The sequence below is a fragment of the Carassius auratus genome, chromosome 14 (genome assembly GCF_003368295.1).
Source record: "Carassius auratus strain Wakin chromosome 14, ASM336829v1, whole genome shotgun sequence".
Taxonomy (NCBI): Eukaryota; Metazoa; Chordata; class Actinopteri; order Cypriniformes; family Cyprinidae; genus Carassius; species Carassius auratus.
The window spans coordinates 31,528,242-31,547,911 of NC_039256.1; the positions used below are offsets into that span (position 1 = coordinate 31,528,242).

The 19,670-nt window shown below is 36.0% G+C and overlaps 2 protein-coding genes across 3 annotated transcripts in view; both read right to left on the bottom strand.

Annotated features, from left to right (window-relative positions):
• LOC113114324 (gamma-aminobutyric acid receptor subunit alpha-4-like) overlaps positions 1 to 8,973 on the bottom strand; it is a 13,100-nt gene extending 4,127 nt beyond the window's left edge. The window contains exons 1-9 of one of the 2 annotated variants that reach the window (XM_026281235.1): positions 8,837 to 8,973; positions 7,049 to 7,085; positions 6,858 to 6,958; positions 6,200 to 6,267; positions 5,765 to 5,985; positions 5,587 to 5,669; positions 4,630 to 4,773; positions 3,443 to 3,595; positions 1,107 to 1,354 (exon numbers count right to left, since the gene is read on the bottom strand). In XM_026281235.1, the coding sequence (XP_026137020.1) occupies positions 1,107 to 1,354; positions 3,443 to 3,595; positions 4,630 to 4,773; positions 5,587 to 5,669; positions 5,765 to 5,985; positions 6,200 to 6,267; positions 6,858 to 6,958; positions 7,049 to 7,083 (1,053 nt within the window). In that variant the 5' untranslated portion in view covers positions 7,084 to 7,085; positions 8,837 to 8,973. Of the gene's footprint in view, positions 1 to 1,106; positions 1,355 to 3,442; positions 3,596 to 4,629; positions 4,774 to 5,586; positions 5,670 to 5,764; positions 5,986 to 6,199; positions 6,268 to 6,857; positions 6,959 to 7,048; positions 7,086 to 8,601; positions 8,792 to 8,836 lie in introns of those variants that run through there. The other variant, XM_026281234.1, reaches the window with a different exon arrangement.
• Positions 8,938 to 14,014, bottom strand: LOC113114325 (cyclin-G1-like). The gene is made up of 6 exons (XM_026281236.1): positions 13,831 to 14,014; positions 12,577 to 12,840; positions 12,002 to 12,255; positions 11,774 to 11,852; positions 11,604 to 11,702; positions 8,938 to 9,748 (listed from the first exon to the last, which is right to left on the bottom strand). Exons 2-6 carry the CDS (start codon positions 12,838 to 12,840, stop codon positions 9,557 to 9,559), a joined length of 888 nt encoding a protein of 295 aa, XP_026137021.1. The 5' UTR covers positions 13,831 to 14,014; the 3' UTR covers positions 8,938 to 9,556.
• Positions 14,015 to 19,670: the final 5,656 nt, after the last annotated feature.

The window sequence follows — 19,670 nt, forward strand, 5'->3', positions numbered from 1 at the left end:
TATAAAATAAATATCTTATTTTGTGTTCTTTTCTTCTACCGAACACAAGATAAGATATTTTGAAGAATGCTGGTAGCCAATCAGTTGATGCATTTTTTTCCATCCTATGGAAGTGAATGGCTACCGTTAACTAATGTTCACCAGAACATCATCTTTTGTGTCCAGCAGCTGAAAAAAAAGTATTGCTGCTTGTTAAGTCTGGAAACAATTTGAGAGTGAGTAAATGTTGACAGAATTTTCTTTTGGAGTGAACTGTTCCTTTAAAGATGCTGATTGTGTCACAAGAGCCCACCAACAAGCTGTGGTCCTTCCTTTAATGTAAGTCTATGGGATTTCTTTCACAGGCTTTAGGTGAAAAATGTAAGTACATTTCTGTGAAAATATATTTGCCCCCATCCTGATTTCTTCTGTTTTTGTTGCATACCAAAAATAAACACATACAATTCTATGCATTTATTTATTTTTATTGAAGCAGGTCATTCAAAAAATGATCAGTTAAATTTAGATAACTTGTATATCATTTAAAAGCTATTTTGTATTTTCTCAGGTTGCATTTTGTTTTCATTTCTGTACGGCATAAGTATGAGATATACACAAAAACAGAAGAAATCAGGATGGGAGCAAACGCTTTTTCACAACACTTACGGATAGGAACAAAACACATATCAGATTCTGATAAAAAAAAGTAACAGTTACTGAAAATCATGCCACCACATTAACCAGTGTTCGCTGAATTTTGGCAGACGAAATCCAGACATTTTGATAGAAATCCACACAATGGCGAAAGATTTCCTTTTGCATGCAAGAGAGCAGGTGACTGACTCCTCACTGAACACCTGAACAATCGCTTTAACTCATGCATTAAAGGCTGAGTCGTGTGTTATGTATTCAGTTACGTGTGCTTAGTACAGCAGCGGCAGAAATCATATGAACACTAGCATTTCTAGCAGCTGGAATAATGCTCTAATCTTTTTGGCCTCCTCTGGTGTTTTTAATTGATGCAGCGAGACTGGTTTAGCATCACAATAATGTGACACAGTTCACTCGTGTTGTGCTTGTGGTATAACCAGGAGCTCAGTTAACCAGTGAGGTGTTAATGCAGTCACCGTCTCCGGCTCGTCGTCGCTGCTCTGGGCTGTGGACTCCAGAACGGAGGCCCTGGAGAGCCGGCGGTTTTCCCTATTGGCCTCGAGCGTGGCAAAGTAGTTGACCGCGGCGAACTCCACGAGGGCCGAAGCCACGAAGGCGAAGCAGACGGCGATGAACCAGTCCATGGCGGTGGCGTAGGAGACTTTGGGCAGCGAGGAGCGTGCGCTGATGCTCAGAGTGGTCATGGTGAGCACAGTGGTGATTCCTGTGAAGACACACGTCAGAAACGATCCTAGAAACACTGAGAGCGTGAAAGAAATCCCACACTTTTTCCCAGACATGACAATATCAAAATGATATGTCATTAGTAACCCTTTGAAATGATCATAACTGTTTTGGAAAAGTGTGTGAAAAATTGTGTTTTATGTTTTATGGGATAATGTTTTGTAATGAAATAACATATTCCTTTTGATCACATCCTACAATTATGCATTAAAAACCTCATGCAACTTTGATAAGAAAACTGAAATTAAAAATTAAAAAAAATCACTAACAAAGCATTTGAAAATTGTTACTTTTTTTGGTAAAACATAACATCAAAATTGTATACTAATGCTTAGATTATTACAACAATATTATTATGTAATATTTGAGCTTTTAATATAGTGCAATATTTTATTGTCATTTTCACTAGCAACTGCAATTAGATTTATATTGTATACCTAATTCACTGTTATCCCATCCAGATGTTTACTCATTCTGTGACCACACTCAACCAAATTTAATATACGTGAGTGCATATATTAATACTGGACACCCTACAGATCATGTAGACCAAAAATAGTTGTCATATCTTTATGTTAAGACACTTTTCTAGCCTTTAGTTTTGGAGGTTTGATGCAGTTAAGGTGCAAACAGGAAATTAGTTGCATGTGACAATTTGCACTAATCATGTTAAAGGGACAGTTCAACCAAAAATCTGTATGAATGTTTTGAACATTTACCTCTATGGAACTGTTTCTATACTGTCCATTTACAGACTATTTATCCTCTTCTGTGTTCGATAGCAGAAAGAAACTCATGAAAAACATGAGGGTGAGTAAATTATGATGGATTTGCTTTTTCTTTTTTCTTTTTTTTGGGTGAACTATCCCTTTAAGGCCACTAGTATACTATATTTTTAAAAAGCATGTGAAACTATGATTTCGTTAGCTACATTGTGGTTACATGAACTAATAATCAAGGGGAAAAAATTAAAAACTGTACTTTTGTTTGTAAATACTGCCAATGTGTTCCATATTCTGAAATAAAATTGTATAAAAGTATATATATAATTCAATTGTTTCAATTTTAAATTTGAAATGCTGATTTAACTGAAAATAAGTCGTAAAATGAATGAACTTTTTATATTAATTTATATATAAGCTAAGTACACACACAAACACACACACATATATTATAAAAAACTGTTATTTAAAAAAAAATTATAAATAAAAAATGCTACATACGATCAAATAAAAATTCAAGTAACAGATTAATAATTGAAGCTGATATACTTTAAGTTCTTATGTCATACTGTAAATGGAAGCTCAAAACAAATGCGTTGCATTATGGGATGCAGTATTCTGCGCAATCTACTCTGTTGTATACAATACATGTTGTGGTGTGTCCTCCAGTTATTGCATGCTATCAGAAAAACTGCATACTGTGCAAAGTGCACTATGTATAATGCAACAGCAAGAGTAAGAATAGTATGCTTTTCCACAGAATAAATATGGATCATAGTCATAGAGTCATAGACCATGTCATGAGTGATGACTGTGCTCTTTACTGAGATGATTTATGTTTTAAAATGTTCCTCTTTGTACAATTAAATCATATTAAAACTCAAATGTTTCAAATTTCCCAAATGAAACACTAAAACATTGCCTAACATACACTGAAGGTCAGGGGTGAGTATGTTTTTTTGTTTTGTTTTTTAAGAAATTAATACTTTTATTTACCATGCACACAATAAATTAATCCAAAGTGAAAGTAAAGACATTTATAATGTAACAAAAGATTTCTATTTCAAATAAACGCTGTTCTTTTTTTTTTTTAAATGCATTACGGTTTCCACATAAATATTATGTTTTTAACTTTTAATTTAATAATAGCAATAAAGCAGTAAATCATCATACTATCATGATTTCTGAAGATCATGTGACACTGAAGACTGGAGGAATGATGCTGAAATTGTACATTTTACTGTTTTTGTAAAAAAAATTCACAGTTTCTGGTCGGTCAACCTCTTTCAAAAAAATCCAAATCGAAGGACAGTGTAGATGTTTAATTTAATATATGAGCATCGTACCAGCCACCGTCCGAGCCGGGACAGACTCCTTGTTGATCCAGAATGCCACTTGTGACAGCACAACCACCATAATCAACGGGATGTACGTCTGGATGAGATGGTAGCCGAGCTTCCTCTGAAGATAGAAGTGGACAACCTGCACCGAATACAGACCTGGACGGAGCCGAGACATTAGAGGAGGACACAATTAAATACATCCGTATGATGCTCTGATCAAGCGCATTTGGCCGGACACAGAATATTGACTTCTGTCGTTAATTTCAAGAAAAGGCAAGCAAGCACAGATCTTCCTTTTGGGTCCATTTCCCACGGATCTGATTCGGCACCCTGCCTATAAATCCCTCATTACTGAGCCCCCGGGGATCCTCGGGACACAATCAGAGGCTGAAACGAGCTTATTGTAATGCAGCTATTTTTAAAGACAGACCTCATGAATTAGGCCTGATCAGTTAAGCATCTTAGATTGCGTCTCAGATGGAAAGCTGGCTGGGAATCATAGCTCTTAACACACACACACACACACACACATACACACACACACACAATTAGATAAGACATGTGATGTTGTTTCTGTGTATTTTTTTGCTTAGTGTGTTTTTATGCTAGTGACTGTCATGAAAACCAGATATGATACTCAAACCACCAGTAGGTGGCGACATCCCCGTCTTAACGACTGATTCAGTGAATCGTTCACTCAAATGACTCATTCGAAGCGGATGATTCAATCAGAAAAGAAGCAAGTGGCTGTCTTTATAAATGGATCATTGAGTCATTGACTCAAATGATTCGTTCAAAAACAGATTCGTTCAAAAGCGAAACACGGCGGTGTTGCTCTGAGATGCACAAATGTTTTGCTCCGCCTTCGTTTCGAACTATCTCCGTTAGCAAAAAAAAAAAAAAAAAAATATTGTGTCAAAAAAAACAAAACATTTTACTCATATATCACATTCACGTGCTGATATTCAGGAAAACCGCATTCTTGCTTGTAATATATACCAATTTCACTGTTAGCAATTTTTTATGTCAATTTAACTCCGTTCTAATAGGCTTCATCAAAGACGTGTATTTAGAAGTGAATGACTCAATAATATCAGCTCAACAACAATTACGGTATTACCGCAGACGGTAAACATCGCAAACCTCTCAGTAATATTTCGGTAAAAACTAAGCAACAAATAAAAACGCACCTGTGCTGAATTTATATGTCTCGCTGAACAGAGTCTGGCCCACGAGATCATACTGAAGTAAGCTTGATGATTCTGGAGGAAAATCGACGGATGCTTGAAGACCCTTCCTCCACGTGTAGACGATTTCACGATTAGTGTACGCATCTGAAGGTGTAAGAGGAAGCAGGTGAAGAATGATGGATGGAAGGATTGATAACAATTAGGGCCGGGACTTTAACGCGTTAATTGAGATTAATTAATTACACAAAAAATAACGCGTTAACTAAGATTAATTAATTACAGAAAAAAATTTCCCGCATTTTTAATAACTTATTTTTGCACCGCGGAACGTTTCTCACTGGATGCGTTTCGGCGGACCGATTATACTGAAGCACCAACTAGCGTTCGCTTCGCATTTCACTGCAGCACATCGAGCCTCAAGTATCACCTCAATGCAAAACATATAGCAGCTAGCGTGGACTTTTATGTTGAACTATGTATTATTTTGTTGGTGCAACAGTTTATGTTGAACTCTTTATTGTTTTGGCCAAGGTTATTGAGAGTTGGACTTAGTATGTTATGGCCTCTGAAGCAACAGAGAGATGTTTTCTAATAGTCAGTGTTTCCAATGTTATATATATATATTTATATATATACCTATAAGCTTCCTGAATATTTCTAAATTGTTTCTAAATATGCTATTGCTACACTTCATGGCAAAAATTGCACTGGTCTGCTAGACTTGGTTGAACAAAAATAAACAATATTTTGTTGCTTAAGCTTATGTATTCAGTCATTATTCAATGCTATACTATAAATCCATGTGAAAAAGATTACTTCTCACTGTTCTCAGGTCAAATATTTATATGCGATTAAAATGCGATTAATTTCGATTAATTAATTACAAAGCCTCTAATTAATTAGATTATTTTTTTTAATAGTCCCGGCCCTAATAACAATAAAAAAAACTGATCTTACAGCTTCCAAACAGGAGAGGACATGTGTGTCCATCCATCGGAAAGTCCATCAACACCATTGGACACACCGCACTCACAGTCAGCCTGGAATATAGAGGCTTTAATATCTTAACAAAATCATTCACGTTCATACAGACATCTTCCTATCAAGGGTTTTTCCCAGAATCTGATTGTTTTACCTCATGGTGTAAAACACCGTCCCGTTTTGCATGATCCGAAACAGCTTGTTAGGAGACGTCATGTTGTGTGCGAGGGACTTCCTTGCATTGCGGAAAAACGTGTCGGGCGTCCAGATCTTGTCCACCATGCGGTTGTTCAAAGGCAGGATTTCGACGGGCCCCTGAAAGGCTAACCTCTCGTCAACCCACATTTGGCGGAAAAACATATCCATAGTGAACTCCTGAGAAACAAAACCACGTCTTTCTGTGAACCGTGTTGTGTTTGTATGGCCACAATTGATATGAATTTATCATTTGAGTCTTTTTTTAAATATTAGCTTGATATTAGTTTGACAGAAATAAAACATCAGCTTCTTATGGACTTAGGGAAAGCTAAATCGAATTTGTACAAAAACGAAACATAGAATAAAGATGTAACTTGCTGTATTTTCTTACCATCTTAACATCAGACACTGGTCCAAAACTTGTAACAAATATGTCTGTTTTGACCTCAGTTACAGAGACTGCAAAGTTAATTACAGATTACATATGCATGCATTAAAGTATTGGTGAAATACATGGGTCAAAACAATACAGTTTAAAAATGTTTTCATGCATTACACTGTGTTCTGTTTAATTCATCTTATTTCTGAGCAAATACATCATGCAATTTTACAGAAAATGTGATTTAGTGTAACAATAGTTCACATAACAAATCTTGACAGGCGTATTTACAACTAGAATCATTAGATGACATAACAAAGCTATTTAAAGATCACAGTTCAGCCCTAAAATACTAATTAATTGTCATTTTAAATCTTCACCAATCTTTGCCGCTATGCTTCAAACCACTACTTGTCAGCAATGCATTTTTAATCATTTAAAATATAAGAAAAACTCAGTATGGCTACTTATTATTTTCTATATTATAAATAGGTACAGGTCAGAATAAGGTCATATTTTTCTTATGTTACGCTGAATTACAATGGAACAGTATTTGACACATATTTTGACATTTTATTTTCTTGATAAAAGTTATTAGAAACATTAAAGTAGACACTTTCTTGGCATTTTATATGCTTTCTATGAATAATAAAATCACTTTTGTGCTTACCTCCAGATCCCGGACGCAGGCGATTGTCATAACCCTCGAGAAGTCCGTCCAGAATCCGTGTGATGTTTTCTGAATTTATCTTCTGTTTTCCTAATACAACACTACACAGAGAGAAATTACCACTTCGATTAGTCCCCTCAGTGAATTTAGACCGAAGTCAGGTTAAAGTATACCTTAGTCAATTAACTCACCTTGTGAGACATAACAAGGCCAAAAGAAGAGCCATTTCTGTGACAAAAAGGTGAAAAGATGTAAATAAATTAAAGCTGTCAATAGTTAGAGGTGATAATGTGATGTATAATGCACGCTAGATGTAAGAAAGCCTCTAGTACTGTCTTAGTACTGACTGAGCTTTCAGGATTATCAAATTAAGGGCTTAGTAAAATCCACTCGCTTTTTTAGCAACAGGTTAAAGAGTATCCACTGGCAAACCAGTCTATTTTAGCTTCAATAAACATTGCCCCTTGTAATAATTAGGGTTAAAATAAAGTTATTGCCAGCAATATAACTGTATAGTGTTATACATATGTGATAAATGCATTTATATTGTTATATTCATAAATATATATATATATATTATTTATATCTAGAAGCTTGCGTTCTTCAAGTGAACGGTGCATCATTGTTCATCCAAAAGAGGCAGAAAATCACTTTCAAAGACTTTTACATTAAATGCTAACACTGGGTCAAAAACTAACACTAGCTTCTCCCATCTTTTTCTATTCTATTTGATATCTTTTTATTTATTATACTATTAAGAAATAAGAAAAGGGCCTCTAACACTAGCTTTCTCTATTCTATCCGTTTTCTTTTTATTATTATATAATAATAATAATAATGCCTTGCTATGTGTACTGCATTATGCTAACTGAGACTTTTTATAGCACTTGCATATCATTGGTCTTTTATTTATTTTTATTTCTTAGAATGTCCTCATTTATAAGTCGCTTTGGATAAAAGCATCTGCTAAATGAATAAAATGTAAATGTAATGTTTTGCAGCATTTGTCTTGTTGCTAGCCTGTTTGTTCATGATGTAACCGATTATTTCTCTTAGTGGAAGTTAAAAGAGTGAAATAATCTCAACTCAGCAGGTGTATTTTACTCAAAATAAACACTTTTATAGGTTGGCTGTACATTACTCCTGATATATTTGACGGAATTTTACAAATTAGCTGTTTACGCGCTCTCCGAAACACTAGATGGCGCACTTTCTCGCGGCGCTTTATGATATTACCATAGATGAGTTTTTATTTTTATTTTTATTTTATTTATTTTTTGGGGGGGGGGGGGGGGGGGGGTTATATCCAATATAACTTCTTGTGGAGAAATGCTTGTGTTGTTGTTGTGTGTTACAAATTACTTTTTGGTATAAAACTGTATTAAGAGGAACCTTGACCATATATAACACACTAAGTGTCCATAATTGATATTTACATTGGCATTGGTCTTCAGACATTAATGAAAATGTAAATTTTAAATGGCGTGTTCTCAATAATGTATTCTCTAAAATATATGAATAAAATTTTTTTTTTTTTTACAAATTTGCAATTTTTTATCATATTTTGTGAGATTTGGGAGCAATATACATTATAAAATATTAACGTTGTATGTAATAATTAGTTAAACAGGAATATATCTTATTTTATAGGTATATGTGTACTCAAAGGAAAACTAACATAATAAAAACATGATTATTGTAAATTTATAAAAACATTTCTGTTTTTCAAATAAACTGTTATCACCTTTTAAAAGTGTAATTTATTTCTGGGTGTCAAACACAACCCTTGACTTAACTTCTTTTTTTTCCCCCTTCCTCATCCTGGAGAATATATTCTGGGTTTCTTCCTCCAGGAATCTGAGTTTCAGACACAGGAAGCGCATCACAGCGAGTCAAAGCGATAATAAATCTCAAGCATCCTTCGAGTCGAGTCTCGGGTTTGATTCTCAAACACAAAGGTTGTTTTTTTTGGAAATCACCTCAAGAGTAGTTTCAGAGAACTGCTTGCTCCGCGTATCCTCCCGAGTCTCAATAAATCCTGTAACTCAAGCGTTATCAAAACAGTACAAACCAGCACAAGTTTACATTCCAATACGGTTTTATTGAAAGGTTCGATGCTGCAGATTACAACCAAAACCTGCTTTTGTATATAACACTCGTTTAAAACAAATGGTCACGGTTACACAAGACCAAATGTCAAGTGAGCTTCATTTAGTAAGTGCTTTGTGATTTTTTTCTTCCTGTTAGAGGCGTGTTTAAAACCTGCGCTTCCACAACCATCAAATAAAAGAAAAGCAACCTAAATCAGGTTTCATCACCTTGGGAGGGAGTGTGCATTAGGACCGCGGACAGCCTAGGATGGGAGTGAAGGGCTCTGGGCCTGATCTCTTGCTTCTGTTGATGTTAATGTGTTGAATCTCAGAACCCTTCTCCCTCCTCTTCCACACGGTGGACTGAGGACCTAGACGGCTTTATACTTCACTGCTTCAAACAACCAGCGCGTCTGCACCGATTCAGATGAACATACTGTACACCTGCGAGCCTCACCAGCTCAAACTCACCCTTGACTAGCCATCAAGACGTCAAATAAATACAATCACAGCAGGTTTCAAAAGAAGAACAGAGACTGAGGAGAGGAAAGGAAAGGAAAAGTGCCCATAACACGGATTAGAAAGCATTGGTATCTCGACACTGAGGTGTTAACAGGTGTATTCGGGGATGGTGGGGAGATGAGCGATCTTGTAGTAGCTGTGCTTCAGCTGTCTGGCGGTTCGACCCGAGATCATCCAGCGCAGTCTCTGTCCGTTCGGCTTCAGGATCTTGGAGGAACAGTATTCAGACAGACATTTAGCCACGAGCTCCTGCACACAAACCAGCTCTCCAGCTTTAACCTGAAACACAGAAACACACCAAACATTATTTTCTTCCTGAGTATTTGGGTCTTGTTTTCTAGTAGGACAGGTTGTTGAATCAGGATGTGTTTACCTTACTGAAGATATCAGGTCTCGTTTTCTGAAAATATTATCTACAGTTTGTTCGTTTTTGCTAAATGCAAGAAAAGTAAACTTGATTCAAAGGCTTAACTTTTTTTTTTTCCCACTGGCAGATATTTTTTCTTGTATTATAAAACAATTTTCAAAATTTTTATAAAATATTAAAGTTTTGTTTTCTGAAAATGCTTAATACAAGCAAAAATATCTGTCAGTGGAAATAATAATAATAAAAAAATAAATAAAATAAAAAGTTTTCTTTTCCTTGCATTAAGCAAAGCTAACAAAATTTGGATAAATATTTTCAGAAAACGAGACATAATATCTTCAGTAACTTGTCAAGAATGTTATACTACAAAATAAAAGTTACTAAATAAGTAAGTATTTTATTTTTTTTATTTTTAAATGTCAGCATTAATCGTGAATTCTAATATTTTGTTAATGCATGTTATTGGTCTTACTCAAAGGTTCATTGTTTATTATTATTATTTTAAAGGTCGTCATGTTTAATCAGTCTAATAACTGGATGTTCCAGTAAACAATAGACAGCTTTCTGCTGATTTATTAGGGCCCTATAAAATGGGTTTTATTTTTTTCCCCAAAACTCTATTACTATTTTTTTAATCAAGTTTTAATTTGAAGAATCCATTGTTTTGTTTAGTTTTTTTCCCCCTTCCATTATTTTTTTTTCTGGACTCAATTTTAAATGTTTAAATAGAAGTGAAAAAAAAAAAATGTAACAACTGTTTATTACACACAAAACTCATTTTTAGGATTTTTTTTTTCTGGTAATCAAGAAGCGGCTTATTTTGGCAAAAAAATAAAAGATGCTGTCAAATAATTTAAATCACATCCAAAATAAGTTGTTTACATGCGTGTATTATGTATATTATGCATATATAAACAAACAAGCCATATTCTGAACATTTCTACATATACTGTATTTTCCGGACTATAAGTCCCACTTTTTTCATAGTTTGGCTGGTCCTGCGACTTATAGTCAGGAACGACTAATTTATCAAAATTAATTTGACATGAACCAAGAGAAATTAACTAAAAATGAATCAAGAGAAAACATTACCGTCTCCAACCGCGAGAGGGCGCTCTAATGCTGCTCTGTTCTTCTGTAGTCTACACTGAAGACATAGAGCGCCCTCTCGCGGCTGTAGACGGTAATGTTTTCTATCGGTTCTAAATAAATGTGACTTAAATTTTTTTCCTCATCATGATGTATCTTTGGACTGATGCTACTTAGACTCAGGTGCGACTTATAGTCCGAAAAATACAGTGTGTGTATATCATATATATATATATATATATACACACACACACACACACATTACATAGACAAACTTTTTTAGATGCAATAGTTTGACAGCACTAGTTAAAGTTAAAACATGGAAGAAACTCTGCAGTTATTCCTTAAATAATGTTTTCTAATTTAAGTGTACTTACCTACTTTTGATTAATTCTTTAAAAATCTGACCAATTCCATGCATGTTATACAGTAAACTCCATTTTTATGCCTGCATTCAGTGACTCCATCTGCATTTTCCACGTCACAGAAATCAGCATTAACGCATGTAGGACTTTTCTAATCATTCAGTGTACCTCACTTCACTTCGGCTCAATGCAACTTTATTAAATAAATATCTGATGCATGGTTTCATGGTTTAGTTCACGTCTCCACCCCGTTGCACAGACGAGTAAACCTCTTTAGCACTAGCTGCTTGTAGAAATAATGAAGCACACTTACAGTCAGACTCTGCTGAAGAGCATCCAGAGGCTCTCTGAGAGCAGGAAGAGGCTGATCTTCAATCTCCAGAGACAGAAGAGCCAGAGCCAGCAGCGACGGCTGTCGAGACACAACCAGTCAAACCCCAAACACACTGAGAGACGGATAACTGCAGACTGGCCGGAGCTTACCTTGATCTTAGTGAACGTAAAGGAGCAATGGCAAGCCTTCAACTGAGCCTCCAGCCTCTCGAGGTTCAGACTCCACTCACTGAAGAGAAACAGAGACTTAAGGTTATCTTCAATGCATTTATTTAACAAGGATGCATTAAAAAGGATAAAAAAAAATAACAGTAGACATTCATAAATGCAGCCTTTGTGAGCAGTAGAGACATTATTCACAAACCCAGTCCAGCGCACCTTTCTGCGTCCAGCTGCTGTTGAAGGCGAGAGTGAAAGAGTCGCAGGAAGTGAAGGGCGGTCGGAGCCTTGACCTTCCAGAAGAGCTTCTCCAGAATGATTTTCTCCATCCTCATCATGTCGTGGACCGTGAAGCGGTTCTGGCTGATCCGGATGAGGTCGCTGGCCAGAGGAACGCTCTTCTCCTCTTCAGACGTCTTCACAGCGATGTAGAAGCAGCACAGACCCACACAGGACAGATGCTTGGGCTGAACCTGACCACAGGAGGAAACGCTCAACAGGAAGCCACACAGAAAACACCTGCGAGTCAGTCTGGTTTAATGCATTCATGTCCTGCATTAAACCGTGTGTAAATGCATCTAAATGCCACTTCAGACGCAGCTTCTGGGATTCCTCTGCAATGCCAAGATGCGATGCAATGCAACAGCCCAAATTATTTTATTCTTATCGACTGGAAATAAAAATTTGACTCAAAATATGCACACTTTAAAAAAAAATAGATAAGAAAATTTAACATTTAAAATCCAAGAAAATAACGAGACAGCCTTATTTCTGTCCACAATCGCACCGCATACCTTCATCACAGCCAGGAACCGATCGAGGAGGTTCACGGCGAGGGAGAACGTCTCCGAACTGAAGCCGAAGAACCGCGTCAAGGAGAGAAGTTCTCGGACTTGAAAGTCTCTCAGCTTGACCGTCATCCTCAGACCGTTGTCCTGAGCGGACTCGATGACCCGCAGGCCGCAGAGTTTGGGCTGGGACCGGGCCTCGTGGTCCAGAAGAGCTTTGAGCTGGACGGTGAAGAGCAGAGCCCCGGCTCCAGTCTCCTGATCAATCATCTAAAACAGCAACAGCAGATACATGAAGCTGAAGCAGCATCAAACACACACCATCTACATTGTGGACCATCATCTCAGGATGTGCTGTTAAAAGATTTTATTATGAGTTTTGCATATGGACTCAATACAGCATCACTAAACACACTGACCTTCTGATAATAAATAAAAAGACAACAGAATACAAAGAGATTAGAAAAGCTAGTGTTCATGTTTTAAAAAACAAAAAAACAAGCAGTAAATGAATAAAGAGCAAGTCTAAAAGGGACGTGTATTATTACTTTTTTATTATATACACATTTTATTTATTAATTTTTTCCTCTAGACTGAAGACATTCATAAACAAATAAACTAATCCTTTAAGCATCCCAAAAAAACTATTATTTTATTTACTAATAAAAGCTAGTTTTGTTTTTACACAAAGATACCCTATGAAATCACGTTAACCACATAAGTGCCATCAAAACGAGTGTTCATCTTGTAACTTACGACCCTGAACAAGAACAAGGGTCTGAAAACATGTTCAGGCATGTCCTGCTTCCGAAACCGGGATGTTAACGGGTTACTCACTTAAACATTTACACGTAAACTCGAAACAAAACGGCTCTTGTTTACACTTTTCTAGTTGTTTCTACGTAACGCAGTCGCGTGCAGCACGTGACGTCATCGGGGGAGCGTGAGCGTGCGCGAGACGAGACGCTGGTCATGTCGGGGCATGTCCACTAACTAGTATACTATCTATATTTCAGCCCAGTTAAAACCACTAACCAGTTGGTTTTGTGTCAGTCGTCTCTGAATACCAGATTTAAATCCACATAGCCATACATTTACACTGTAAATTCTAATTTGTGTTGTTTAACTTTTCTAGGCCTGCTGAAAATAACGGTACTAGAATCTGAAAACTCACACCGTGACGTAATAAGCAACGTTTAAAAGCACCTAACGTTAATTATAATATCTGAAATATCGATAAAAATTTACTAAACTGCTTACCTTTCGTAGATTTGATGGTTTGGATTAAAAACAAAAAATATGAATGTGTAAATTCACGAAATAGAATTTAATTTTTCTTTTTAAAAAAATAAAATAAAAAGTAAATTCGAAGTATGTAGGTTTAAAGCAATGTAACTTCTGCGTTCTGCACACCCCCGACCCTCGGCGTCAGGCGAGCACGCGCAGCTCTCTTCGCGCTTTATACTCGGAGAGTCCATATGTAAATTTAGGATCATCTTATTGGGCAGCGCTCAAACAGAACTCCGCCTTTCTGAATGCCTATTGGTTGAGCTTGGCCTGTGGGCTTTGGCAACGCCCCACTAGTCAGATATAGGCGGGGTTTACGCGCTCGACAGTTCAAGTGAAACAATTATTACAATTATTACAAGTATTACAATTATTAAATCACCACCATAACTGCCTTGCAACATATTGTTTTGTATTTTTCAATTGTGTAATTGAACATTACAGAATAATTTAAAAACGAAATGAGAACAACTCTGTAATAACTCTTTCTAATCATATTGTCATTGTGAGGAATTTTCTAGAAGGTTCCAGGGCTTTTAAGACAACAACAGGCCAAAACAGCAAAAACATCTGAATATAATAAATAAATAAATAACACACGGTGGCAGTGACTTTCACTGTCAAGCAAACAATAATATAAAGAACTACTTAATAAAAGTTGTCTGTGTATGAGAACATACTCAACATTTCTAAACAAATGCTCCAAATCCACAGACGACAGATTCTGATAAGCGAGAGAAAAATAATATATATATATATTCGGGGAAAAAATTATCCGGATTGTTTTCTTTTGGCAGCAGGATTATTCATGTTTATAAGAAATACTCATTTATAAAATGCATGAGATATTTTTTATTGTGTTCTGTTTCAGGTCCAACAGATGGCGCCAAACACAAGACAAGGCCTGGATCTCACCACAAAAAACATCTCATTAAAAGCAAAGAACCAGTGGCGGCCATAGACAAATTTTACTAGGGGGGCCAAGGAGGGGCCAGTGTTTAACCAGGGGGGCACATTAAAAATGGCAACATATTTTATTTAAATATAATGCAAATAAATACAAAAAGTAATTCTTGAAAAAATCTACACAGTAATTTTACACAATCTAAACATATGAATAAAAAACAAATTACTAGTAGTACTCTTATCAAATTCAATCAGGCAATCATACATTTCACAATTTAATATTTATATTTGAATGTCAAGAATTCAGAAGTGTATACATTTATAATGCTTACACTACACAGAAATAATATACAATTAAATTATGCTTATTTTACATGTATTGTGCAGGCTAAAAATATAATAAGCTTTTAATAATCTGTGCGCAAAACCATGATAATATGAAACGCTTCAAAACTGAGCTCACAAAGTGATTTTAAGCATTCATAGTCAAATCCATGTTGAAGTGTTCAATGGATTTTTGTTGCAGTGTGTCTTTCCAGTAAAACAAAAAAAGATCCAAAAACAAAGTCCTCGACACATTGAACCAGATGAGTTGGGCTTTTTGCTCCACGACTGAAGGAGAATATACCTTGGGAGAAAGTATGGACCTTGCCTCATAGATATCTGCTTACCAACAAAGTAAAATAAATAACATGTAAGTTAATTCACAAATGTTACCCAACTAAAGTTAGACATTGACATGAGTTGCTGTTTTTGTCATTCTTCTGAAGAAGTCTTCATTCATTTATTTTGGCAATGCTCCTACACTGAAAAATTTTGGTCAGACTTTTTGGCATTTTTTCAGTGTTATTTTGTAAGTGACTTCTCTTTTTGTTTTAATTTGGATTGTTTGACCATTCAAAAGAGAATACTGGAAAATACTGCATAATTTATGTTTCCTGTTAGCTAAATTTCACATTTATAAACAAAGGTTTACTGGCTATAAACCTCTTTTTTCTTTATTCAAATTGGACTTAGACAAGTATGTGGAAACTATACCACATCCCGACTTCAGAGCGGGCTCGCGAATCATTTGAGTCAGATCGCTACTTCAGGGCGGGTTTACGAATCATTTGAATAATTTGAGTCAGATCGCTACTTCAGAGCGGGTTTACGAATCATTTGAATAATTTGAGTCAGATCGCGACTTCAGAGCGGGTTTACGAATCATTTGAATCATTTGAGTCAGATCGCGACTTCAGAGCGGGTTTACGAATCATTTGAATCATTTGAGTCAGATCGCGACTTTAGAGCGGGTTCGCGAATCATTTGAGTCAGATCGGGACTTTAGAGCGGGTTCGCGAATCATTTGAGTCAGATCGGGACTTTAGAGCGGGTTCGCGAATCATTTGAGTCAGATCGGGACTTTAGAGCGGGTTTACGAATCATTTGAATCATTTGAGTCAGATCGCGACTTCAGAGCGGGTTTACGAATCATTTGAATCATTTGAGTCAGATCGCGACTTTAGAGCGGGTTCGCGAATCATTTGAGTCAGATCGCGACTTTAGAGCGGGTTCGCGAATCATTTGAGTCAGATCGGGACTTTAGAGCGGGTTTACGAATCATTTGAGTCAGATCGGGACTTTAGAGCGGGTTCGCGAATCATTTGAGTCAGATCGGGACTTTAGAGCGGGTTTACGAATCATTTGAGTCAGATCGGGACTTTAGAGCGGGTTCGCGAATCATTTGAGTCAGATCGGGACTTTAGAGCGGGTTCGCGAATCATTTGAGTCAGATCGGGACTTTAGAGCGGGTTCGCGAATCATTTGAGTCAGATCGGGACTTTAGAGCGGGTTTACGAATCATTTGAGTCAGATCGGGACTTTAGAGCGGGTTTACGAATCATTTGAGTCAGATCGCGACTTTAGAGCGGGTTCGCGAATCATTTGAGTCAGATCGGGACTTTAGAGCGGGTTCGCGAATCATTTGAGTCAGATCGGGACTTTAGAGCGGGTTCGCGAATCATTTGAGTCAGATCGGGACTTTAGAGCGGGTTTACGAATCATTTGAGTCAGATCGGGACTTTAGAGCGGGTTTACGAATCATTTGAGTCAGATCGGGACTTTAGAGCGGGTTTACGAATCATTTGAGTCAATCTTTCAGTGCGCAAAACCGTGATTATATGAAACGCTTCCAAACTTAGCTCACAAAGTGATTTTAAAAGTTTACGGCTTTTAAAACGTGTGTGATCTAACAGGCACAAGCGAGTGTTTTAAAAAAAGCAACAAACATAAAATACAAATACACAAAATAAAAGTTATTTTATTCAAACCCACAGCCTTTTTATCTACAGATCAAGCATTATAATGTGAGTATATAATATTGGAGAGAGTTTTACCGTGCATCCTGCTGTAAATGGACGAGGTGCGCGCTATTTGAATACTGAATGGAGAATGATTAACAGCCGCAGAGGAGGGAAAACAAGGTTTCCAAACTTTAATTTAATGATGTAAATAGTCTTCTGTCCATAACATTAAGCTACGGAATTGCTTCAGATGACCAAGTCACCCAAACTGATGTGAAAAAAACGGGAGGCGCCGAAAAGCGCGATGTTTGCATCCCTGAATATGATGAAGTCACTGATCTATATTATATTATAGATATTATTATAGATATCATTATATTATAGATCTATATTATAGATCAGTGGATTAAGTTCCTACATTTTTGGGTGCGCTGCACTAATTTACCCGTGTAGAACGTTGCGTCACATTAGTTCCGCTTTTGGCGCTCGCGTGTAAAATCATATTACTTTTTTTTTTCAGCACAGGGGTGGCCAGGGACATGTCTACAGAGGCACGGGCCTCCCTAGGCCTCCGTGTAGAACCGCCACTGCAAAGAACTCCACATTTTCATTGCAAAGAGCTTTTATATGCATCTTACAAGCATGTCGATATCTTGAGTATTTCTTATAAGCATTAATAATCCTGCTGCCAACAGAAAACAGCACGGAAAACCTTTTCCTCGAATAAACAGCTGTCAAAAGTTTGTGAACAATACGAATTTTAATGTGTTTTAAAGAAGTCTCTTCTGCTCACCAAGACTGCATTTATCTGATCCAAAAATACAGCAAAGGCAGTACAATTGTGAAATATTTTTACTATTTAAAAAAGTTTTCTATGTGAATCTCTGTTAAAGTGTCATTTTCTGTGCTCAAAGCTGTAATTTCAGCATCATTCCTCCAGTCTTCAGTGTCACAATTTCTTCAGAAATTATTCTAATATGATGATTTACTGCTCAAGAAACATTTCTGTTTATTATTATTATTATTGGCAATATTTAAAACAGTTCAGAAATTTTTCTTCAGGATTATCTGATGCATAGAAAGATCTAATGTTTGCAGATGTTTTCAACATAATAATAATAATAATACATGTTTTTGAGCAGAAAATCTGAATATTAGAATATTATCAGTATATATATATATATATATATATATATATATATATATATATATATATATATATATATATTCAATTTATAATAATTATTATTATTATTATATATATATTTTTTTTTTTGCATGCTTGGTGAGCAGAAGAAACATAAAAAATCTCACGGTTCCAAAACGTTTGACTGGAAGTGTATAAATACATTTTCCTCATATATAAGTGCATAAACTGACAGGTCTGACATGTTGAAGAGGCATAGCTGCTAATTAAGGATCTTACTGCTCATATGTCAGTATGCCAAACGGACGCAGGGCTGATTTGAAAATGCTTAATTATTTCCTCCTGATTGAATATTCAGATATTTAAATAACCCTCTATTATAAAGCGGGGCAGTAAAGCAGGCGTGCTCACGGTCACAGCTTGAACAGAGATCCTGCTGTCTGGAGCACATGGCTCATTACTGAGATTCATCTGCAGACCTCTTTCTGCTGGAGATCTGGGAAAACTGACTTCAGGACTCCGGGCCATGACTGAACTGAAGATGCTTGGCATAAACAGAGCTGATTTGATGGCACCTGACAGCGCTCACAGTGTGGAAGATGAGCAGGTGAACAGTCACCTCATTTTAAATGTGCATGCACAATAAAAAGAGCATGTAATGCCAAATTACCTTTTACACACTAAAAAAAAAATATTTTTGTCTTGTTTTCTAATTATCTATTATTTCTTGAATTAGGACGCATTTACTGGACAAGTGACATGATTTAATATATCATATTGTTTTCTGTTAGTTTTTGCTTAAAATCTGATAATAGGATAAGAAAAATAATCTAAACAAGATCATTTTTGTTTTTTATGCTTTAAATATTTTGTAGTTAAATTGAAATGTAAAACCCTTGACAAACAAATCAGATCTGACACTTTTATAATCTTATATGTATATATTGCACAATGCGTTCATATATAGGGAAAAAAAACCTTTATGCATCATAAATGCGCTCATTTATTTCTGCTGAGTTGTATTGGAGCACAAAACCATTCTTAAGTCTCTGGGGTATATATATTTTATAACAGTAGCCAAAAATACATTGTATGGATCAAAATTATTGATTTTTCTTTAATGCCAAAAATCATTAGGATATTAAGTAAAGATCACGTTCCATTAAGGTATTTAGTAAATTTCCTACCGTAAATATATCAAAACTTAATTTTTGATTAGTAATATGCATTGCTAAGAACTTAATCTGAACAACTTTAAAGACGATTTTCTCAATATTTAGATTTTTTTGCTCCCTCAGATTCCAGATTTTCAAATAGTTGTATCTCAGACAAACATTGCCCTCCTGACAAACCACAAATCAGTGGAAAGCTATTTATTCAGATTTTAGATGATGCATACATCTCAGTTTTTTAAAAAAAAGTCTGCCACAGTCCTGGAGTGCACTTATCCAGGTCTGCGAGCAAACAGGAGCAAT